Source organism: Thalassophryne amazonica, chromosome 20, assembly GCF_902500255.1.
Source record: "Thalassophryne amazonica chromosome 20, fThaAma1.1, whole genome shotgun sequence".
In the NCBI taxonomy this organism is placed as follows: Eukaryota; Metazoa; Chordata; class Actinopteri; order Batrachoidiformes; family Batrachoididae; genus Thalassophryne; species Thalassophryne amazonica.
Window position 1 is genome coordinate 56,199,272 of NC_047122.1, and position 17,074 is coordinate 56,216,345.

Below are 17,074 nucleotides of genomic sequence, written 5' to 3' on the forward strand. Positions count from 1 at the left end.
GTCAACAGTATCAAAAGCAGCACTGAGGTCTAACAGAACAAGCACAGAGATGAGTCCACTGTCCGAGGCCATAAGAAGATCATTTGTAACCTTCACTAATGCTGTTTCTGTACTATGATGAATTCTAAAACCTGACTGAAACTCTTCAAATAGACCATTCCTCTGCAGATGATCAGTTAGCTGTTTTACAACTACCCTTTCAAGAATTTTTGAGAGAAAAGGAAGGTTGGAGATTGGCCTATAATTAGCTAAGATAGCTGGGTCAAGTGATGGCTTTTTAAGTAATGGTTTAATTACTGCCACCTTAAAAGCCTGTGGTACATAGCCAACTAACAAAGATAGATTGATCATATTTAAGATCGAAGCATTAAATAATGGTAGGGCTTCCTTGAGCAGCCTGGTAGGAATGGGGTCTAATAAACATGTTGATGGTTTGGATGAAGTAACTAATGAGAATAACTCAGACAGAACAATCGGAGAGAAAGAGTCTAACCAAATACCGGCATCACTGAAAGCAGCCAAAGATAACGATACGTCTTTGGGATGGTTATGAGTAATTTTTTCTCTAATAGTTAAAATTTTGTTAGCAAAGAAAGTCATGAAGTCATTACTAGTTAAAGTTAATGGAATACTCAGCTCAATAGAGCTCTGACTCTTTGTCAGCCTGGCTACAGTGCTGAAAAGAAACCTGGGGTTGTTCTTATTTTCTTCAATTAGTGATGAGTAGAAAGATGTCCTAGCTTTACGGAGGGCTTTTTTTATAGAGCAACAGACTCTTTTTCCAGGCTAAGTGAAGATCTTCTAAATTAGTGAGACGCCATTTCCTCTCCAACTTACGGGTTATCTGCTTTAAGCTACGAGTTTGTGAGTTATACCACGGAGTCAGACACTTCTGATTTAAAGCTCTCTTTTTCAGAGGAGCTACAGCATCCAAAGTTGTCTTCAATGAGGATGTAAAACTATTGACGAGATACTCTATCTCCCTTACAGAGTTTAGGTAGCTACTCTGCACTGTGTTGGTATATGGCATTAGAGAACATAAAGAAGGAATCATATCCTTAAACCTAGTTACAGCGCTTTCTGAAAGACTTCTAGTGTAATGAAACTTATTCCCCACTGCTGGGTAGTCCATCAGAGTAAATGTAAATGTTATTAAGAAATGATCAGACAGAAGGGAGTTTTCAGGGAATACTGTTAAGTCTTCTATTTCCATACCATAAGTCAGAACAAGATCTAAGATATGATTAAAGTGGTGGGTGGACTCATTTACTTTTTGAGCAAAGCCAATAGAGTCTAATAATAGATTAAATGCAGTGTTGAGGCTGTCATTCTCAGCATCTGTGTGGATGTTAAAATCGCCCACTATAATTATCTTATCTGAGCTAAGCACTAAGTCAGACAAAAGGTCTGAAAATTCACAGAGAAACTCACAGTAACGACCAGGTGGACGATAGATAATAACAAATAAAACTGGTTTTTGGGACTTCCAATTTGGATGGACAAGACTAAGAGACAAGCTTTCAAATGAATTAAAGCTCTGTCTGGGTTTTGGATTAATTAATAAGCTGGAATGGAAGATTGCTGCTAATCCTCCACCCCGGCCCGTGCTACGAGCATTCTGACAGTTAGTGTGACTCGGGGGTGTTGACTCATTTAAACTAACATATTCATCCTGCTGTAACCAGGTTTCTGTTAGGCAGAATAAATCAATATGTTGATCAATTATTATATCATTTACCAACAGGGACTTAGAAGAGAGAGACCTAATGTTTAATAGACCACATTTAACTGTTTTAGTCTGTGGTGCAGTTGAAGGTGCTATATTATTTTTTCTTTTTGAATTTTTATGCTTAAATAGATTTTTGCTGGTTATTGGTAGTCTGGGAGCAGGCACCGTCTCTACGGGGATGGGGTAATGAGGGGATGGCAGGGGGAGAGAAGCTGCAGAGAGGTGTGTAAGACTACAACTCTGCTTCCTGGTCCCAACCCTGGATAGTCACGGTTTGGAGGATTTAAGAAAATTGGCCAGATTTCTAGAAATGAGAGCTGCTCCATCCAAAGTGGGATGGATGCCGTCTCTCCTAACAAGACCAGGTTTTCCCCAGAAGCTTTGCCAATTATCTATGAAGCCCACCTCATTTTTTGGACACCACTCAGACAGCCAGCAATTCAAGGAGAACATGCGGCTAAACATGTCACTCCCGGTCCGATTGGGGAGGGGCCCAGAGAAAACTACAGAGTCTGACATTGTTTTTGCAAAGTTACACACCGATTTAATGTTAATTTTAGTGACCTCCGATTGGCGTAACCGGGTGTCATTACTGCCGACGTGAATTACAATCTTACCAAATTTACGCTTAGCCTTAGCCAGCAGTTTCAAATTTCCTTCAATGTCGCCTGCTCTGGCCCCCGGAAGACAATTGACTATGGTTGCTGGTGTCGCTAACTTCACATTTCTCAAAACAGAGTCGCCAATAACCAGAGTTTGATCCTCGGCGGGTGTGTCGTCGAGTGGGAAAAAACGGTTAGAGATGTGAACGGGTTGGCGGTGTACACGGGGCTTCTGTTTAGGGCTACGCTTCCTCCTCACAGTCACCCAGTCAGCCTGCTTTCCCGGCTGCTCGGGATCTGCCAGGGGTTAACTAACGGCGGCTAAGTGGACAAGAGTCCAAGTGGAAAGAAAATAAGGCCAGGTCCATCAGAGGTGGGTTCAAATGATTTCATGGTTTCATGGTGTTGGAGTCATTCTAAAAGAACACTATATTAATGCTGTATTTGAAGGGGTGATGACAAATGCTAGCAGTGCATATACCCCACAGGTAAGTTGTGAGATAAAGGTGAAAGAAGATTATTTTTTTGGGTGGTGGGGGGAGTGAGTTAGAGGAGATGGTAGTGAGTGTACCCAAGGATGAAAGAGTGTTTAATTGAAGCACACTTTCATTGGGGTGTCATTGAAGGCAAAATCAGTGATATTGAAGTAATGAGCAGATATACTATCAAGAAGAGAAATGGAGAAGGGCAGGTCAGTGTTTGGAAAAAAAATGGACAGGGCTATCCTGAATACTTCATTGGAGAAGGAGGAGCACAGGGTGAGATTAGAGTGGTAAAAGGTGCACAAAGGTGGACTACTTCCTATGTATGAGATGCAACCTAAAATAACTTGGAGAGTGTACGGTGGTCAAAGGGTGAGAATAGCTAGACAGCAATGGATACTCATTTGGAGGAAGACTTTGAAGTTGAGGAACAATGGAAGGAAGACAAGGAGACTTGGTGATGGAATGTAGAAGTGCAGGAGAATGAGGATGGCAAAAAATGGAAATGTCAGAGATAATGAAAATAGACAGTAGTACAAGATGTATCATATGCTTAAAAGGGGATGTAGCAAAGGCTAAGGCATTAAGGTAAACACGAGGGATGGAGAAAAAGTAAATGTATGACAGACGGATTGAGTTGGAAAGGATGTGTGGCAGGTTAGGGTGATTAAAAAAGTGCTGGCAAGCAAGGAGAGTGTGTTCAGAAGGTAGAGTGAGTATTTTGAGGAGCTGATGAATGAATAAAATGAAAGGGACAAAAAATGGATGGATGATATGGAGAGAGTAAATGATAAGTGCAGTAGATTGATAAGGATGAAGTGATTACATCTACAAAGAGTATAAATAGTGGAAAGGCTGTTGGTCCAGATGATATTGCAGGCATTGAAGTGTTTAGGAGAAATGTTAGTGGGGTTCATAACCAGATTTTTTTTTCTACAATCTTGAAATGCAAGAGGATGCTTGAGGAGTGAAATGTCCTGTGCAGAGCTGCAATACCTGTATGGTAGAGAGGTGAAGACAAGAGTGCAGGCAGGATGGAGTGGGTGGAAAAAAAGGTGGCAGAAGTGATTTGTGATGGAAGGAGCAAAAGGGAACGTTTTGCAATACAGTAGTGAGCACAGTTATGTTGTACAGCTTAGAGGCAGAGGTGTAGCAAAAAAGACAGGTGACGGAGCTGAAGATGCTGCAAAGTTTTTGGGAGTGATGAGAATAGGCAATATTCAGAGACATGCTAGATAGAAGGACAGCACAGGTAGGAAGGTTTGAATGCAAAATCAAAGAGACGCGAGATTGAGACAGAGGACAGACACAAGATATATCTGTGGAAGGATGCTGACATTGGAGCCACAAGGTAGGAGGAGGAGGAGAGACAGACGAAAGAGGAGTTTTATGGATGTGCCGAGGGAGGACAAGCAGGTGTTTGGTGTGACAGAGGAAAAATTAGAGGACAGGCTGAGATGAAGGTTGATGATCTGCTGCGGCAAACCCAAATAGTATGGAGTCTACAACCATTCTGACTGCAAATGAAGATGAAATTAGATAAACTAAGATGAAGATTGATAAAGCAAATACATAGAAATCTTATTTGTACACAAAGACGGAAAAAAAAATTCCATACATTGTGACTGAAATGAACTTCCAGCGGTGTACATGTGGCATTAATTTTCCATAAAACCACCTTAGTAGAGAAGCTTGAGTCTTCAACTGGACTGGGTTGCTTGACGCGAGGACGTTTCGCTTCAAATCGCAGAAGCTTCCTCAGCTAAATTCTTGCTCTGGTGGTCTGACTTCTGTCTTGACTCTTGTAGAGAAGAATAATCAAGAAGTCACAAAAGCTGGAGTTTTAAACCTAACCAGACCCCTCCTACCGAGAGGCAGACTGCTATAGGCTAGTGACTAAACAATAGCTCTAATTAGCACCTATTGTGCTCTAGTTAGCACGCTACTAATGACAGGGCAGCTGTCCCTCTCCTGATGGCTCCCTTGACGACTCTGCTGATGACGTGAATGACTCATTACCATGAACAAAAGACTGAAACTGCTTTGACCTGAGTACCCCATTGTAAACAGGGGATAAAGCGTGTCTCAGACCCCTTCCCCGGTTAAGGCTGGGTTTAAAACGTTTCACAAAGAATGCCTCCTTGACCCCTCTCTCAAACCATTTCTTCTCTCTGGCTAATATTTTAACTTCCTTGTCCTCAAACATGTGGTTAGTGTCTTTAAGGTGGAGATGAACTGCAGACTGAGGTCCACTGGCGCCCTCTCTGCGGTGCTGGTATAGCCTTTTGTGTAAAGGTTGCTTAGTCTCACCTATGTAGTGTTCATTACAGTTTTCCTGACATCTAATAGAATACACTACATTGCTCTTTTGTAACTAGGGATCCTGTCCTTAGGTTGAACTAATTTCTGTCTCAAGGTGTTAACCGGTTTAAAGTAAACTGGGATTTTGTGCTGTCTGAAGATCCTCTGTAGTTTTTCCCCTACTCCTGCTAAATAAGGAAGACACACTCCTCTTCTTCTTGTCTCCGTCTCTTGTCTATCTGGTCTCTTTGTTCTCTGGGACTTCTGCACTTTGTCCAGGGACCATCGTGGGTACCCACATACTGTGAGTGACAAAGAGAGAGAGAGACAAAGTGCAGAAGTCCCAGAGAACAAAGAGACCAGAGACAAGGACAGGATCCCTAGTTACAAACAGAGCAATGTAGTGTATTCTATCAGATGTCAGGAAAACTGTAATGAACACTACATAGGTGAGACTAAGCAACCTTTACACAAAAGGCTATACCAGCACCACAGAGAGGGCGCCACTGGACCTCAGTCTGCAGTTCATCTCCACCTTAAAGACACTAACCACACGTTTGAGGACAAGGAAGTTAAAATATTAGCCAGAGAGAATACATGGTTTGAGAGAGGGGTCAAGGAGGCATTCTTTGTGAAATGTTTGAAACCCAGCCTTAACCGGAGAGGGGGTCTGTGACACGCTTTATCCCCTGTTACCAATGGGGTACTCAGGTCAAAGCAGTTTCAGTCTTTTGTTCATGGTAATGAGTCATTCACGTCATCAGCAGAGTCGTCAAGGGAGCCATCAGGAGAGGTACAGCTGCCCTGTCATTAGTAGGGTGCTAACTAGAGCACAATAGGTTCTAATTAGAGCTATTGTTTAGTCACTAGCCTATAGCAGTCTGTCTCTCGGTAGGAGGGGTCTGGTTAGGTTTAAAACTCCAGCTTTTGTGACTTCTTGATTATTCTTCTCTACAAGAGTCAAGACAGAAGTCAGACCACCAGAGCAAGAATTTAGCTGAGGAAGCTTCTGCGATTTGAAGCGAAAACGTCCTCGCGTCAAGCAACCCAGTCCAGTTGAAGACTCAAGCTTCTCTACTATGGAAACCACCTGGACAACTGAGAGTCTACACAGAAATAAAAGCACCTTAAAATCATGTGCATTTGGCATGGAGCTTAAGAGGGTTTTGGTTGTGATCTAGGGTTTAGAGACTCCAGCATTTTGTGAATACTTAAGACGTAGCAGGTGGGGCAGTTTGAAGATGAAATGGGCAGTCTTGTTAATAATTCACAGTGGATACTCTTCTTTTGCCAACGTACAATTTATCCATAAAGTATTCAGAGCGCTTCAATTTTTCCACATTTTATGTTAGTCTTATTCCAAAATGGAGTGAATTCATTTTACCTCCCTCAATTCTACACACAACACCCCATAATGACATGAGCTTTTTTTTTTTTTTTTTTTGCAAATTTATTTAAAAACCACCAACAAAAACTAAGAAATCATATGTATTCACACCCTTTGCTCAATGCTTTGTTGATGCAAGACTTCTTGAATATGATGCCAAGAACTTGGTGCACCTATCTTTGGGTGGTTTAGCCAATTGCTCTTTGCAGCATCTCTCAAGCTCCATCAGGTGGGATAGGGAGCGTTGGCACACAATCATTTTCAGAAATCTCTAGAGATGTTCAGTCGGATTCAGGTCTGGGCTCTGGCTAGGCCACACAAGGACATTCACAGAGTTGTCCTGAAGCCACTCCTTTAATATACTGGATGTGTGCTTGGGGTCATTTTCCTGCTGAAAGATGAACTGTCACCCCAGTCTGAGGTCCAGAGTGCTCTGGAGCAGGTTTTCAACCAGGATATCTCTGTACATTGCTGCATTCATCTTTCCCTCAATCCTGACTAGTCTCCCAGTTCCTGCAACTGAAATACAGCCACACAGCATGATGCTGCTACCACCATGCTTCACTGTAGGGATGGTCTTAGAGTCCTTCAGGTGGCTTTTGGAAAACTCCAGGCAGGCTGCCATGTACTTTTTACTAAGGAATGGCTTCCATCTGCCCACTCTGATTGGTGGATTGCTGCAGAGATGGTTGTCCTTTTGGAAGGTTCTCCTGTCTCCACAGAGGAATGCTGGAGCTCTGACAGAGTGACAATCAAGTTCTTGGTCACGTCGCTGACTAAGGTCCTTCTCCCCCAGTCATTCAGTTTACACACGTGGCCAGCTCTAGGAAGAGTATAGGTGGATCCATACTTCTTCGATATACAGATGAAGAAAGCAACTGTGCTCATTGAGATGTCCAAAGCAGCAGAAATGTTTTTCTACCATTCCCAATATTTGTGCCTCGAGACAATCCTGTGAATGAAATTCATCGATTTTGGAATAAGGCTGTAACAAAACAAAATGTAGAAAAAGTGTAGCAATGTACTTTTGCACTGAACTTCGATCCTTTCTGACCTTTCTCATTCTGTATGTCCTCAGGTCTTCCAGCCTTAGTCGTTGCAGTGTCTGTGGGTTTCACCAGAGCAAGAGGTTATGGCACGTCAAGCTAGTGAGTACTCTCTCTGTGTTGAAGTATTCAATGTGAAATTTGGATGTGTTGTGAATGATCACAACCTCACCTATTTTTGTTTGCCATACAATTGAACCTCCAAGTAGAAAATTGCTATGAGGTCACATGAACCGAAAAGATGAACCATCCTTTATGCTGACATTTACCAAAACAGGCTTTGCTGAAATGTATTAATTGCATTTATTATGCTGCTCCAGTAGACATAGTTATCTAGGTTACTATGTATTTAGATGAAGTCAATACGTCAGTGGAGGAATACACCAAGTTGTGGTCAGTTACCTGTTGAAGAAGCTAATAGGGTTATTATATAGAGCACCATTCCTTCCCATTTAATCCTGAATAGCAATTTGGGACATGTTTTGATGCATCATACTAACTTCTTGATTCATCTTTGTTAATCTATAACAAACTTGGTATATGTACTACTTTCGGCCATCATCAGCACCGGTTTTGAAATCTGTGTCACATTTTTGAACTGTTCAAAAATGTCATCCCGATTCACACCATTGTCACTCGTGCATGGTAAGTTCCGGCTGTTTGTAGTGTTCACATCTTTAAACATGGGTATTCCTCGTGGTTATGGCTTGAAAGTTATTTGATTGGCTTCAAATTTTCACCCTGATGGAGCACAAAGTTGCATTTGTTGCAGTTTGGTTCGTGGGCTCAGCTCTTTTCTTTCATTTTTGGTTGGGTTGCCAGGGCTGCAATTTATAAACCAGCCGGTTGCAAGGCAGCCTATTCGGAGGCAAGTTGGAGTAAGCTGTTTCACCTTGTTTTACACTTTTTTGGATTGTGGCCGATCATAGTAGAATGGCAAACTGTGGAATGGGGTGTAAGCTAAATTAGGCTACAATCCCCACATTTCCTGAGGGTCTCAATATCTAACTCCTCCTCTGCATTGTGACACCTGGGTAACAGTTCAAATAGGAGATTGCCTGTTGGGGTGAAGCCCAGGGGTGGGCAATCATGTGCCATGAAAGGCCAAAACACAGCAGGTTTTCCTTGCTACCAATCACCTCAGTAGGTAATTTCATTGATGATCAGGTGTTTATGTTCAGGGGAGAAGCTCATCAGCAACCCACCTGCTGAGGTGACTGGGTGCAAGGAAAACCTGCAGTGTCTTGGCTCTCATTGCCCACCCCTGCCTTAGCCACTACACCAGGGGTAGCCAAGTTCGGTCATTAAGAAATATCTTCCTGACACTCTTACTTGTCTCCCTGTTCCAGCACACCTGAATCCAATTAAAGACTCATTAGCAGGCTTTTAATGAGCCTTTCATTGAATTCAGGTATGTTGGAGCAGGGAGACAACTAAGAGTGTCAGGAAGGTAGATCTCGAGGACTGAACTTGGGCACCCCTGCACTGCACTATCCATGAAGGCCCAACTGGAAACTTGAACCTGAGATGACTGACAATTCCCTGGTGAAACAAGAAGTCCACAGTGGATCAGGTAGAGGAGGTGGTGGCTTGCAACCCAGTGGCTATTAAGGCAGATGAAGGCTGCAGGTCCTCATATCCTAATGGTCTGGGTTTTCCCAGCCATCAGCCCAGGCTAAGGAACTGTCAAGGACTGTGTGTTTGTCAGTGTGCAATGACATTCCCATATGAAGCACACCGATGCACAAGCATCTCTAAATCTTATCTCTGTGTTCACCATCCCACCCTGGAATCAACCTAGAGACCATATTCCTCACTAACTAGGGACTGCCATGACATTCACTGAGTGTTAGAAGTTATGGCTTATTTTTTTACAGCAATAATTAATTGGTGTCAATATCTCTACCAAATTTTCAATTTGTCATCAAGTATTCCATCCTTCCAGCCTGTTTATACAGTTATTCCCATTTAATAACAGCATTTTTTTTTATAACAGTACTTTGTCGAACACAAAACATAGTTGTTAGAATAACTTGAATAAACTCATTCATTTTCATTGGGGTCGATGTCCATTAGATATAGAATTTGCAGGTAAATGTTTACCCAATCAATGAAGTAAATACTTCACTGTAAGTAATTTGACCTTTAGTCCAGGCACTGTGTCAACAACTGTTTTGCCTCACATTCCTCAACAGCTGAGTTGTGAAAATGGTATTTTTCTAATGCAAGTCCCGCTCTCAGCTGTGTTTTCATTTTCCTTCTTTAAAAAAAAAAACCTAAAATGCAATTAACACAACAGAAAGTTACAGGATCCACTGTGATATCTTGGAGGGACACACTTATACTCGTTAAATCTCAATTGCTTTTTACAAGGACTAACATTTTTTGTACCATCAGAGGATATATTGTCGTGGATGTTCTTAGTGAATGTGTTCACTACCGAGGGCAATATTTACAGAAAAAGAACCATTTAACAAAGATAATGACTGCTCCTTTCCCACACGCTCAAGTAAATGCAATTTGAGATAGTGTATTTGGTTGTGGTTAACAACTCTGCAATCACAGCAAGTGAAATCTGATCCTAAAAAGGCGATGGCTGCTACAGCGGCAGTTTGATAACGTAGTACTGTGGCTGTCTTGTGTGCTTGAAAGACCTATCTTCTCTCCGTCTAGCTGCTGGTTATCTCTGGAGGGCGGGCTGCTCTACGCCTTTGTGGGTCCTGCTGCTGTCATTGTGTTGGTGAGTTGGTACCACACACTCTTCACTGTCTGCCCTGACTTTCAGCTTTTTGGACACATTGCATAATTGAGGATTAGCCTCAGCGCTTAGAACGTCAGTGCTGCTGCATGTTGAATCTTGAGGATCTCCATGCATGCATGAGCACAAGCAGCTGAAATGATGACAAAATCAGCGGGAGCTTCTTTTTTAAGGCCAGACCCAGGTAAAGGTGCAGGGTTGGTCCTCTATGATCATTACTGTTTGTTAGTGATGTGCTGGTTACAGTCGCACATATGCTGGGACATTTCATTAGGTAGGGTCCCTAATGAAGATCCATGGCTACCAGTGCTGTTCTTCTCTTAGGTCAACTGGTGTTGGTTCAGTCAAGGGGGGTTTGACCATTTCAGGCTCCCATAATTAATTTGCTTTTCTTTTTGCTATCTTTGTCATTGTCCTGACCGCAAATGGGATGAGTCTGTTGACCGCGGCAAGCTGACCAGACATGATGAAGGCAAAGCATTTGTTAGATGCATAGGTGTCAAACTGATTCCAGAAAGGGCCAAGAGGGTGCAGGTTTTCTTTGTAACCACCAACTCCAGCAGGTGATTTCACTGATGAACATCACTTTGAGCAGATGGGAAGAGCTCATCAGTGAAATCACCTGGTGGAGTTGGTGGTTACAAAGAAAACCTGCACCCCTTGGACCTTTCTGGAATCAGTTTGACACCTATGTGTTAGAGGTATCTTTTCTAGCCCCCTCCTTCATGCAAGGGTGGGCACTGCCCATTCGCCCTGGGTGTTGCTGACTCTCCCGATTGCCTTCAAGATTAAGGAGAAGAGCGACCACTCTCCCAAAGGTCACCTACGTTCAGGTTTGTGATTAACAACTTTCAGTGCTCACCAAACACCTGTTGCCATCGCCACTCGGCCATCGCCGCAGGGCTTTCAAAGGGGATGATTAATTAGTGATGAGATGCATAACGGACCTGTGCATGAGTATTTTTATAGTGGGAGAATTGTTGCACAAGGGTAATCCCACAGTCTCGGCCTGGTGTGTCATAATCCAGTGTCACAAGGAACCCTTACGACTGGAGACATTCAGGCTGCAGTGGATGACCAGGACTTGCTTTGTGTCATCTCCATGCTTTAATGTGCTCCACAGCACTTGCTAACACTGCCTTTGTGACCGTTGGATTGATTGTTGATCTCATTCGCTCATTCCGCCGGGAATCAGTCTTCACATGCTAGGGCTGACAAGCCCTTTAAGCTAACTCACCAAGGGTTTAAGTTTTGAGACTCCTCGGCTACCCTCACCAAGGGTGGCCAGCCACGTTGAGGCCATTGCCTGGAGTGTGACCACTGTCACAGACTAACAGCTTAGAGGAGCCTTGGGTGAGAACTGGGTGCCAGGTGGGAACCAAAGTGGATGAACCAACCTACATAGTGTGAAAGCATATATACTATCACATATCCAGCCTAACATTAAATTTGCCAAAAAGACTGGAAATAAGTGACTATGTCATAACACTGGCTATAGAAGAAATTATTATATGTATACATGTGGTTGCATTTTTCTACACGAAAAAGGCACGGAATGGATCTCATTCATGTTTTATTCATTTGTTGTTGTTGTCTGTTGTTTATAGCATGTGACTTCTTGTGAAATTAGCTAATTTGTCCTAAATTAATCCCTCAGTGGATATCACCGCCGCTAAACTTAATAAACCTGTATTAACGCAAACCGCGTTAAACCTTAGTTTAATTGTTCTTGTACTGTGAACACACACACCCACACACACAGGTCTCTGAAAACAATACCCTGCTCTTGCTGCTTCACCGATGCACAGGGTAATAATGACGCTGGTTGATTTGGCAGCGCCTTTATTTCGGATGAAAGCATGGAGGTTGTTGCAGTACTATGTGAAACTAAGTGGCGGTTGTTCTTGTGCATCTTGTGTCAGTTTCCGATGTCTCTTGGTGCATTTCCAGCTCGTCTGTTTCTTCCTTCATAACGGTGCCATAGTCTCTCCACCGCAGATGCTCCGCAGTGGTCCCCAGCATCCCCTGGTGTTGTTGCTGGGGCCCCACTGTAACAAACAGCCATAATGAGAGTGAGACATCAGGCGCAGAAACACAGACCTTCCCACAGGACTGTTCTCTAATTAATTAACCTGACCCTGGGCAAATAGAAGCGCGGGATGATGCTGACTCACACAACCGGGGCCAGACTTGACTGGCATGACAATGCTGCTCTCACAATCTGGCACATCGTAGGTCGTAGTAAGCAGCAGGAGAAACGAGAGTAGGCACACTTAAAAAAAAAAAAAAAAAAAATCCTTTAAGGCATATCTGCAGTAAAGAAAAGTGCATTCCTCTGACTTTTGCCAAACACATCAGCCACTACACTGGCTGTGTTTAAAGCTATAGTGTGCATGATTTAGTGTCATCTAGTGGTGGATTTGCACATTGTATTACTGGTTACAATTTGTTTCCCCTTCACAGGGACTCATACGCCATACCAAGGCAGATCCAGGATTTTGGAAAGGGGCAGTTTTGGTGGTGGAACGACTGCGGTATGACTGAGAAGTTGCGATTCCCTAGTTAGGTCTGCGGGCATGTTCCCCGAGACCTAAACATTTGAAATCTTAGGTACCAGTTCTGCATTTTGGGGTGGTGGCCAAGTGGTTAGTGGGCTTGTTGGATGTCTAATAACTTCCTACTTTTAAATTCTGATAAGACTGAAGTTATGGTTCTTGGTCCAGCGAGGTATCGGCATAAATTTGATCAGCTAGCACTTAGCTTAGGTCCGTGTGTTATACATCATACGGATAAAGTGAGGAACCTTGGAGTAATTTTTGATCCTATGTTGTCCTTTGATCTCCACATTAGACACATTACGAGGACTGCTTTCTTCCATTTGCGAAATATAGCGAAGATTCGTCCCATCCTGTCTATGGCTGATGCTGAGACTTTGATTCATGCATTTGTCTCTTCTAGATTGGACTATTATAATGCTGTGTTTTCTGGCTTACCGCAGTCCAGGATTAAGGGTCTTCAACTGGTTCAAAATGCTGCTGCCAGACTCTTGACACAAAGCAGAAAGTTTGACCACATTAAACCCGTTTTGGCGTCCCTGCACTGGCTTCCTGTTCCTGCAAGATTGGCTTTTAAAGTACTGTTATTAGTTGATAAAATCGTTCATGGACTTGCACCTCCCTATCTGGCTGACCTGGTAAGCCCTTATGTACCAGCTCAGGCCCTGCATTCTCAGGGTGCAGGACTTCTGTGTGTTCCCAGGGTGAATAAAAAGTCTGCCGGTCACAGAGCTTTCTCCTACCGTGCCCCAACTCTGTGGAACAATCTCCCAGCACACATTCGGCAGTCGGATACTGTGGAGATTTTTAAGTCACGTTTAAAGACTCATTTGTTTTCATTTGTTATCATTAGTATTATGAAGTGTTTTTATTCTTGTATTCTTTTATGGTTGTCTTTCTTTTATGGTCTTTTTTTTTAAATTGTGTTTTAAATTTTTAATTGTTTGTTGTGTGAAGCGCCTTGAGACGGTTTTATCATGAATTGGCGCTTAAATAAATTAATAAATTTGCTTGTTTTCAGTGTGGAAGGTTCCCAGTTCAAATCCCACCCCTGCCACATTTCTCCCTATAATGTGGAGTTGCGTCAGGAAGAGCATCCGGCGTAAAACTTGTGCCAATTCAACATGCAGATCCACCTTCGATTAGTTGTGGCGACCCCGAGTGCAAAACAAGGGAGCAGCTGAAGGGACTTACTATTTCACCACAAAATATTACCAAGGAAAAAAAAATAATATCTTACTTTATAACCTGTTTTTTATTCATTCAAACTTGAATGTGATGCGGTGACACTGTGATGACAAGTAACAGCTTGATATATTTGTTGCTCACCATGACTCAGCAAGGTGTAGCAAGGGTCTTCTATTTGTTAAATAGAGACTTTACAAATGGCATTTGGCGGTAATGCTTTGTGTTCTACCAGTCAATAATGGCGTCATAGTCTAGTCGAATGCCCTTGTCCGTGGGGGGGGGGGGGTTGCATCCCTTACGCTCCCTCCGGTTTTCTGAAAATTGCTAGCCTGTGCTAACAGCTAGTAGACTGTGTGCAGGGCAGAAAGCACTTCAGTCTTTTGCTTGTAATTTAAAATATGAAAGGCTTCCACGTCGATATGAAGGGTTGATTCTAAGCTGTTGAAAACACATCAATTCATTGCTGCAGGTAATTATTATACAAATAATGAAGGTTTATGAGTTCAATGGAACAAACATTAAATATTTGTTCCATTGAAAGAATGAAAAAACATTATTTGTTTTGTATAACAGTGAAAATAGATCCTTGTCATTTGATGGACAAGGATGACTTGGAGTCATTTTTGATCAGGATATGTCCTCCAATGCGCATATTAAGCAAATATGTAGGACTGCTTTTTTGCATTTGCGCAATATCTGTTGGGAAGGTGTCGTAGCACGGACCCACAACAGGGGGCGCAAATGAACAGACAATGAGTAAGCCAAAAGGTAACAATTTAAATGTACAGTAATTTTCACAGTCAATAAACACCAGGTGACGTGTGGGCAGGCTCGAAGATAGAAGACCCCTGATGAGAGAGAAGCCGCGTCCCACACGGCTTCCACCACCAACGGTCTGAAGAACACCGGAGCCGCCAAGTCCTGAGTCCCCAGGTGGCCTCTGTCTTCGGCTGTCGACCCTGGTACTGCTGGCAGAAAGCAGAGATATGATGTGTGAGTGTGAGTCCGCACACTCAGTAATCCACAGTCCAAACACAGTTAGGAGGGAGCACCTCCACCTCCAATCACACACACTCGTGCAGCTCCTGGTCAACCACTTATCTGAGTTGGGGTGTGAGGCGAAGCCGTCACTGTCACACCAAACGCCAATCCTCCAGATAAGGAAACACTCCAGGAAAACGGCTGCAATAGAAGTGCAGGTTAAACACACACAGTGTCAGTCAGCAGAGAAATTACCTTGTTACTGGTAGTCGATTTCTCGGCGAGGAGGTGGAGTTGCAGTCCGGCTTTTATGGTGGTGATGATGATGAACGAGTGACAGCTGGTGCAGGGGATGAATGACAGCTGTCACTTCTTCTAGGTCTGGCGCCCTCTCGTGCTTGGAGCCCGCACTCCAAGCAGGGCGCCCCCTGGTGGTGGTGGGCCAGCAGTACCTCCTCTTCAGCGGCCCACACAACAATATCTCTAAAATTAGAAAGGTCTTGTCTCAGAGTGATGCTGAAAAGCTAATTCATGCATTTATTTCTTCTAGGCTGGACTATTGTAATTCATTATTATCAGGTTGTCCTAAAAGTTCCCTGAAAAGCCTTCAGTTAATTCAAAATGCTGCAGCTAGAGTACTGACAGGGACTAGAAGGAGAGAGCATATCTCACCCATATTGGCCTCTCTTCTTTGGCTTCCTGTTAATTCCAGAATAGAATTTAAAATTCTTCTTCTTACTTATAAGTTTTTGAATAATCAGGTCCCATCTTATCTTAGGGACATTATAGTATCATATCACCCCAATAGAGCGCTTCGCTCTCAGACTGCAGGCTTACTTGTAGTTCCTAGGGTTTGTAAGAGTAGAATGGGAGGCAGAGCCTTCAGCTTTCAGGCTCCTCTCCTGTGGAACCAGCTCCCAATTCGGATTAGGGAGACAGACACCCTCTCTACTTTTAAGATTAAGCTTAAAACTTTCCTTTTTGAAAAAGCTTATAGTTAGGGCTGGATCAGGTGACCCTGAACCATCCCTTAGTTATGCTGCTATAGACTTAGACTGCTGGGGGGTTCCCATGATGCACCCAGTGTTTCTTTTTATTCACCTCTTTTTGCTCTGTATGCACCACTCTGCATTTAATCATTGGTGATTGATCTCTGCTCTCTTCCACAGCATGTCTTTTTCCTGATTCTCTCCCCTCAGCCCCAACCAGTCCCAGCAGAAGACTGCCCCTCCCTGAGCCTGGTTCTGCTGGAGGTTTCTTCCTGTTAAAAGGGAGTTTTCCTTCCCACTGTCGCCAAGTGCTTGCTCATAGGGGGTCGTTTTGACCGTTGGGGTTTTTCTGTAATTGTTGTATGGCTTTTGCCTTACAATATAAAGCGCCTTGGGGCGACTGTTTGTTGTGATTTGGCGCTATATAAATAAAATTGATTTGATTTGATATTTTATTAATTCATAAACAACAGAAAAGGGACTTACATTTTGATGTTTGTCAGTGACTACATTTACATGCAGCCAATAAACCTTTCATAACCGAAAAATCGCATCAGAAATTTTTCCAGCTTTTCATTCTAACAGCTCTTCATGCCTCCAGAGGGCTTACAGCATGGTTGATTTGTGTTTGTGTGTGTGTGTGTGTGTGTATGTGTGTGTGTGTTAGAAGAATTAGCACCATCAATTAGCTCCTTTAAATCATCATCCACCAGCAAAACAAACTCTGCCACGCTTAGCTAAACACCACCCCGGTAGTGTGAGCATGTGCGGTGGTTGGGGCGTGCAATAACACATTTCATATAGCACCAAAATTGCATGCTAAAAAGAACTATTGCACATAAAATGAAACACAGTGGCAAATGGTACGAATAATCCATGTCACGTGACATACAAACCACCAATCAAATAATAAGAATCCACTTAGCTATTATATAAGCACCAATGGACAGATGGTTATGAATACTATATTTAGTTTCTGATAATAAACACCAATGAATCCTACACAGTGTAGCTTTAATATTAAGCATGACTTTCCTTCTCTTTCTTAAACTTTTT

At 42.9% G+C, this 17,074-nt stretch overlaps 1 protein-coding gene across 1 annotated transcript in view; it reads left to right on the forward strand.

Moving 5' to 3' along the window:
* adgrb2 (adhesion G protein-coupled receptor B2) overlaps window positions 1-17,074 on the forward strand; it is a 695,462-nt gene that overhangs the window by 527,475 nt on the left and 150,913 nt on the right. The window contains 2 exon segments of the mRNA XM_034161569.1: window positions 7,580-7,649; window positions 10,221-10,287. Coding sequence (XP_034017460.1) covers window positions 7,580-7,649; window positions 10,221-10,287 — 137 coding nt within the window.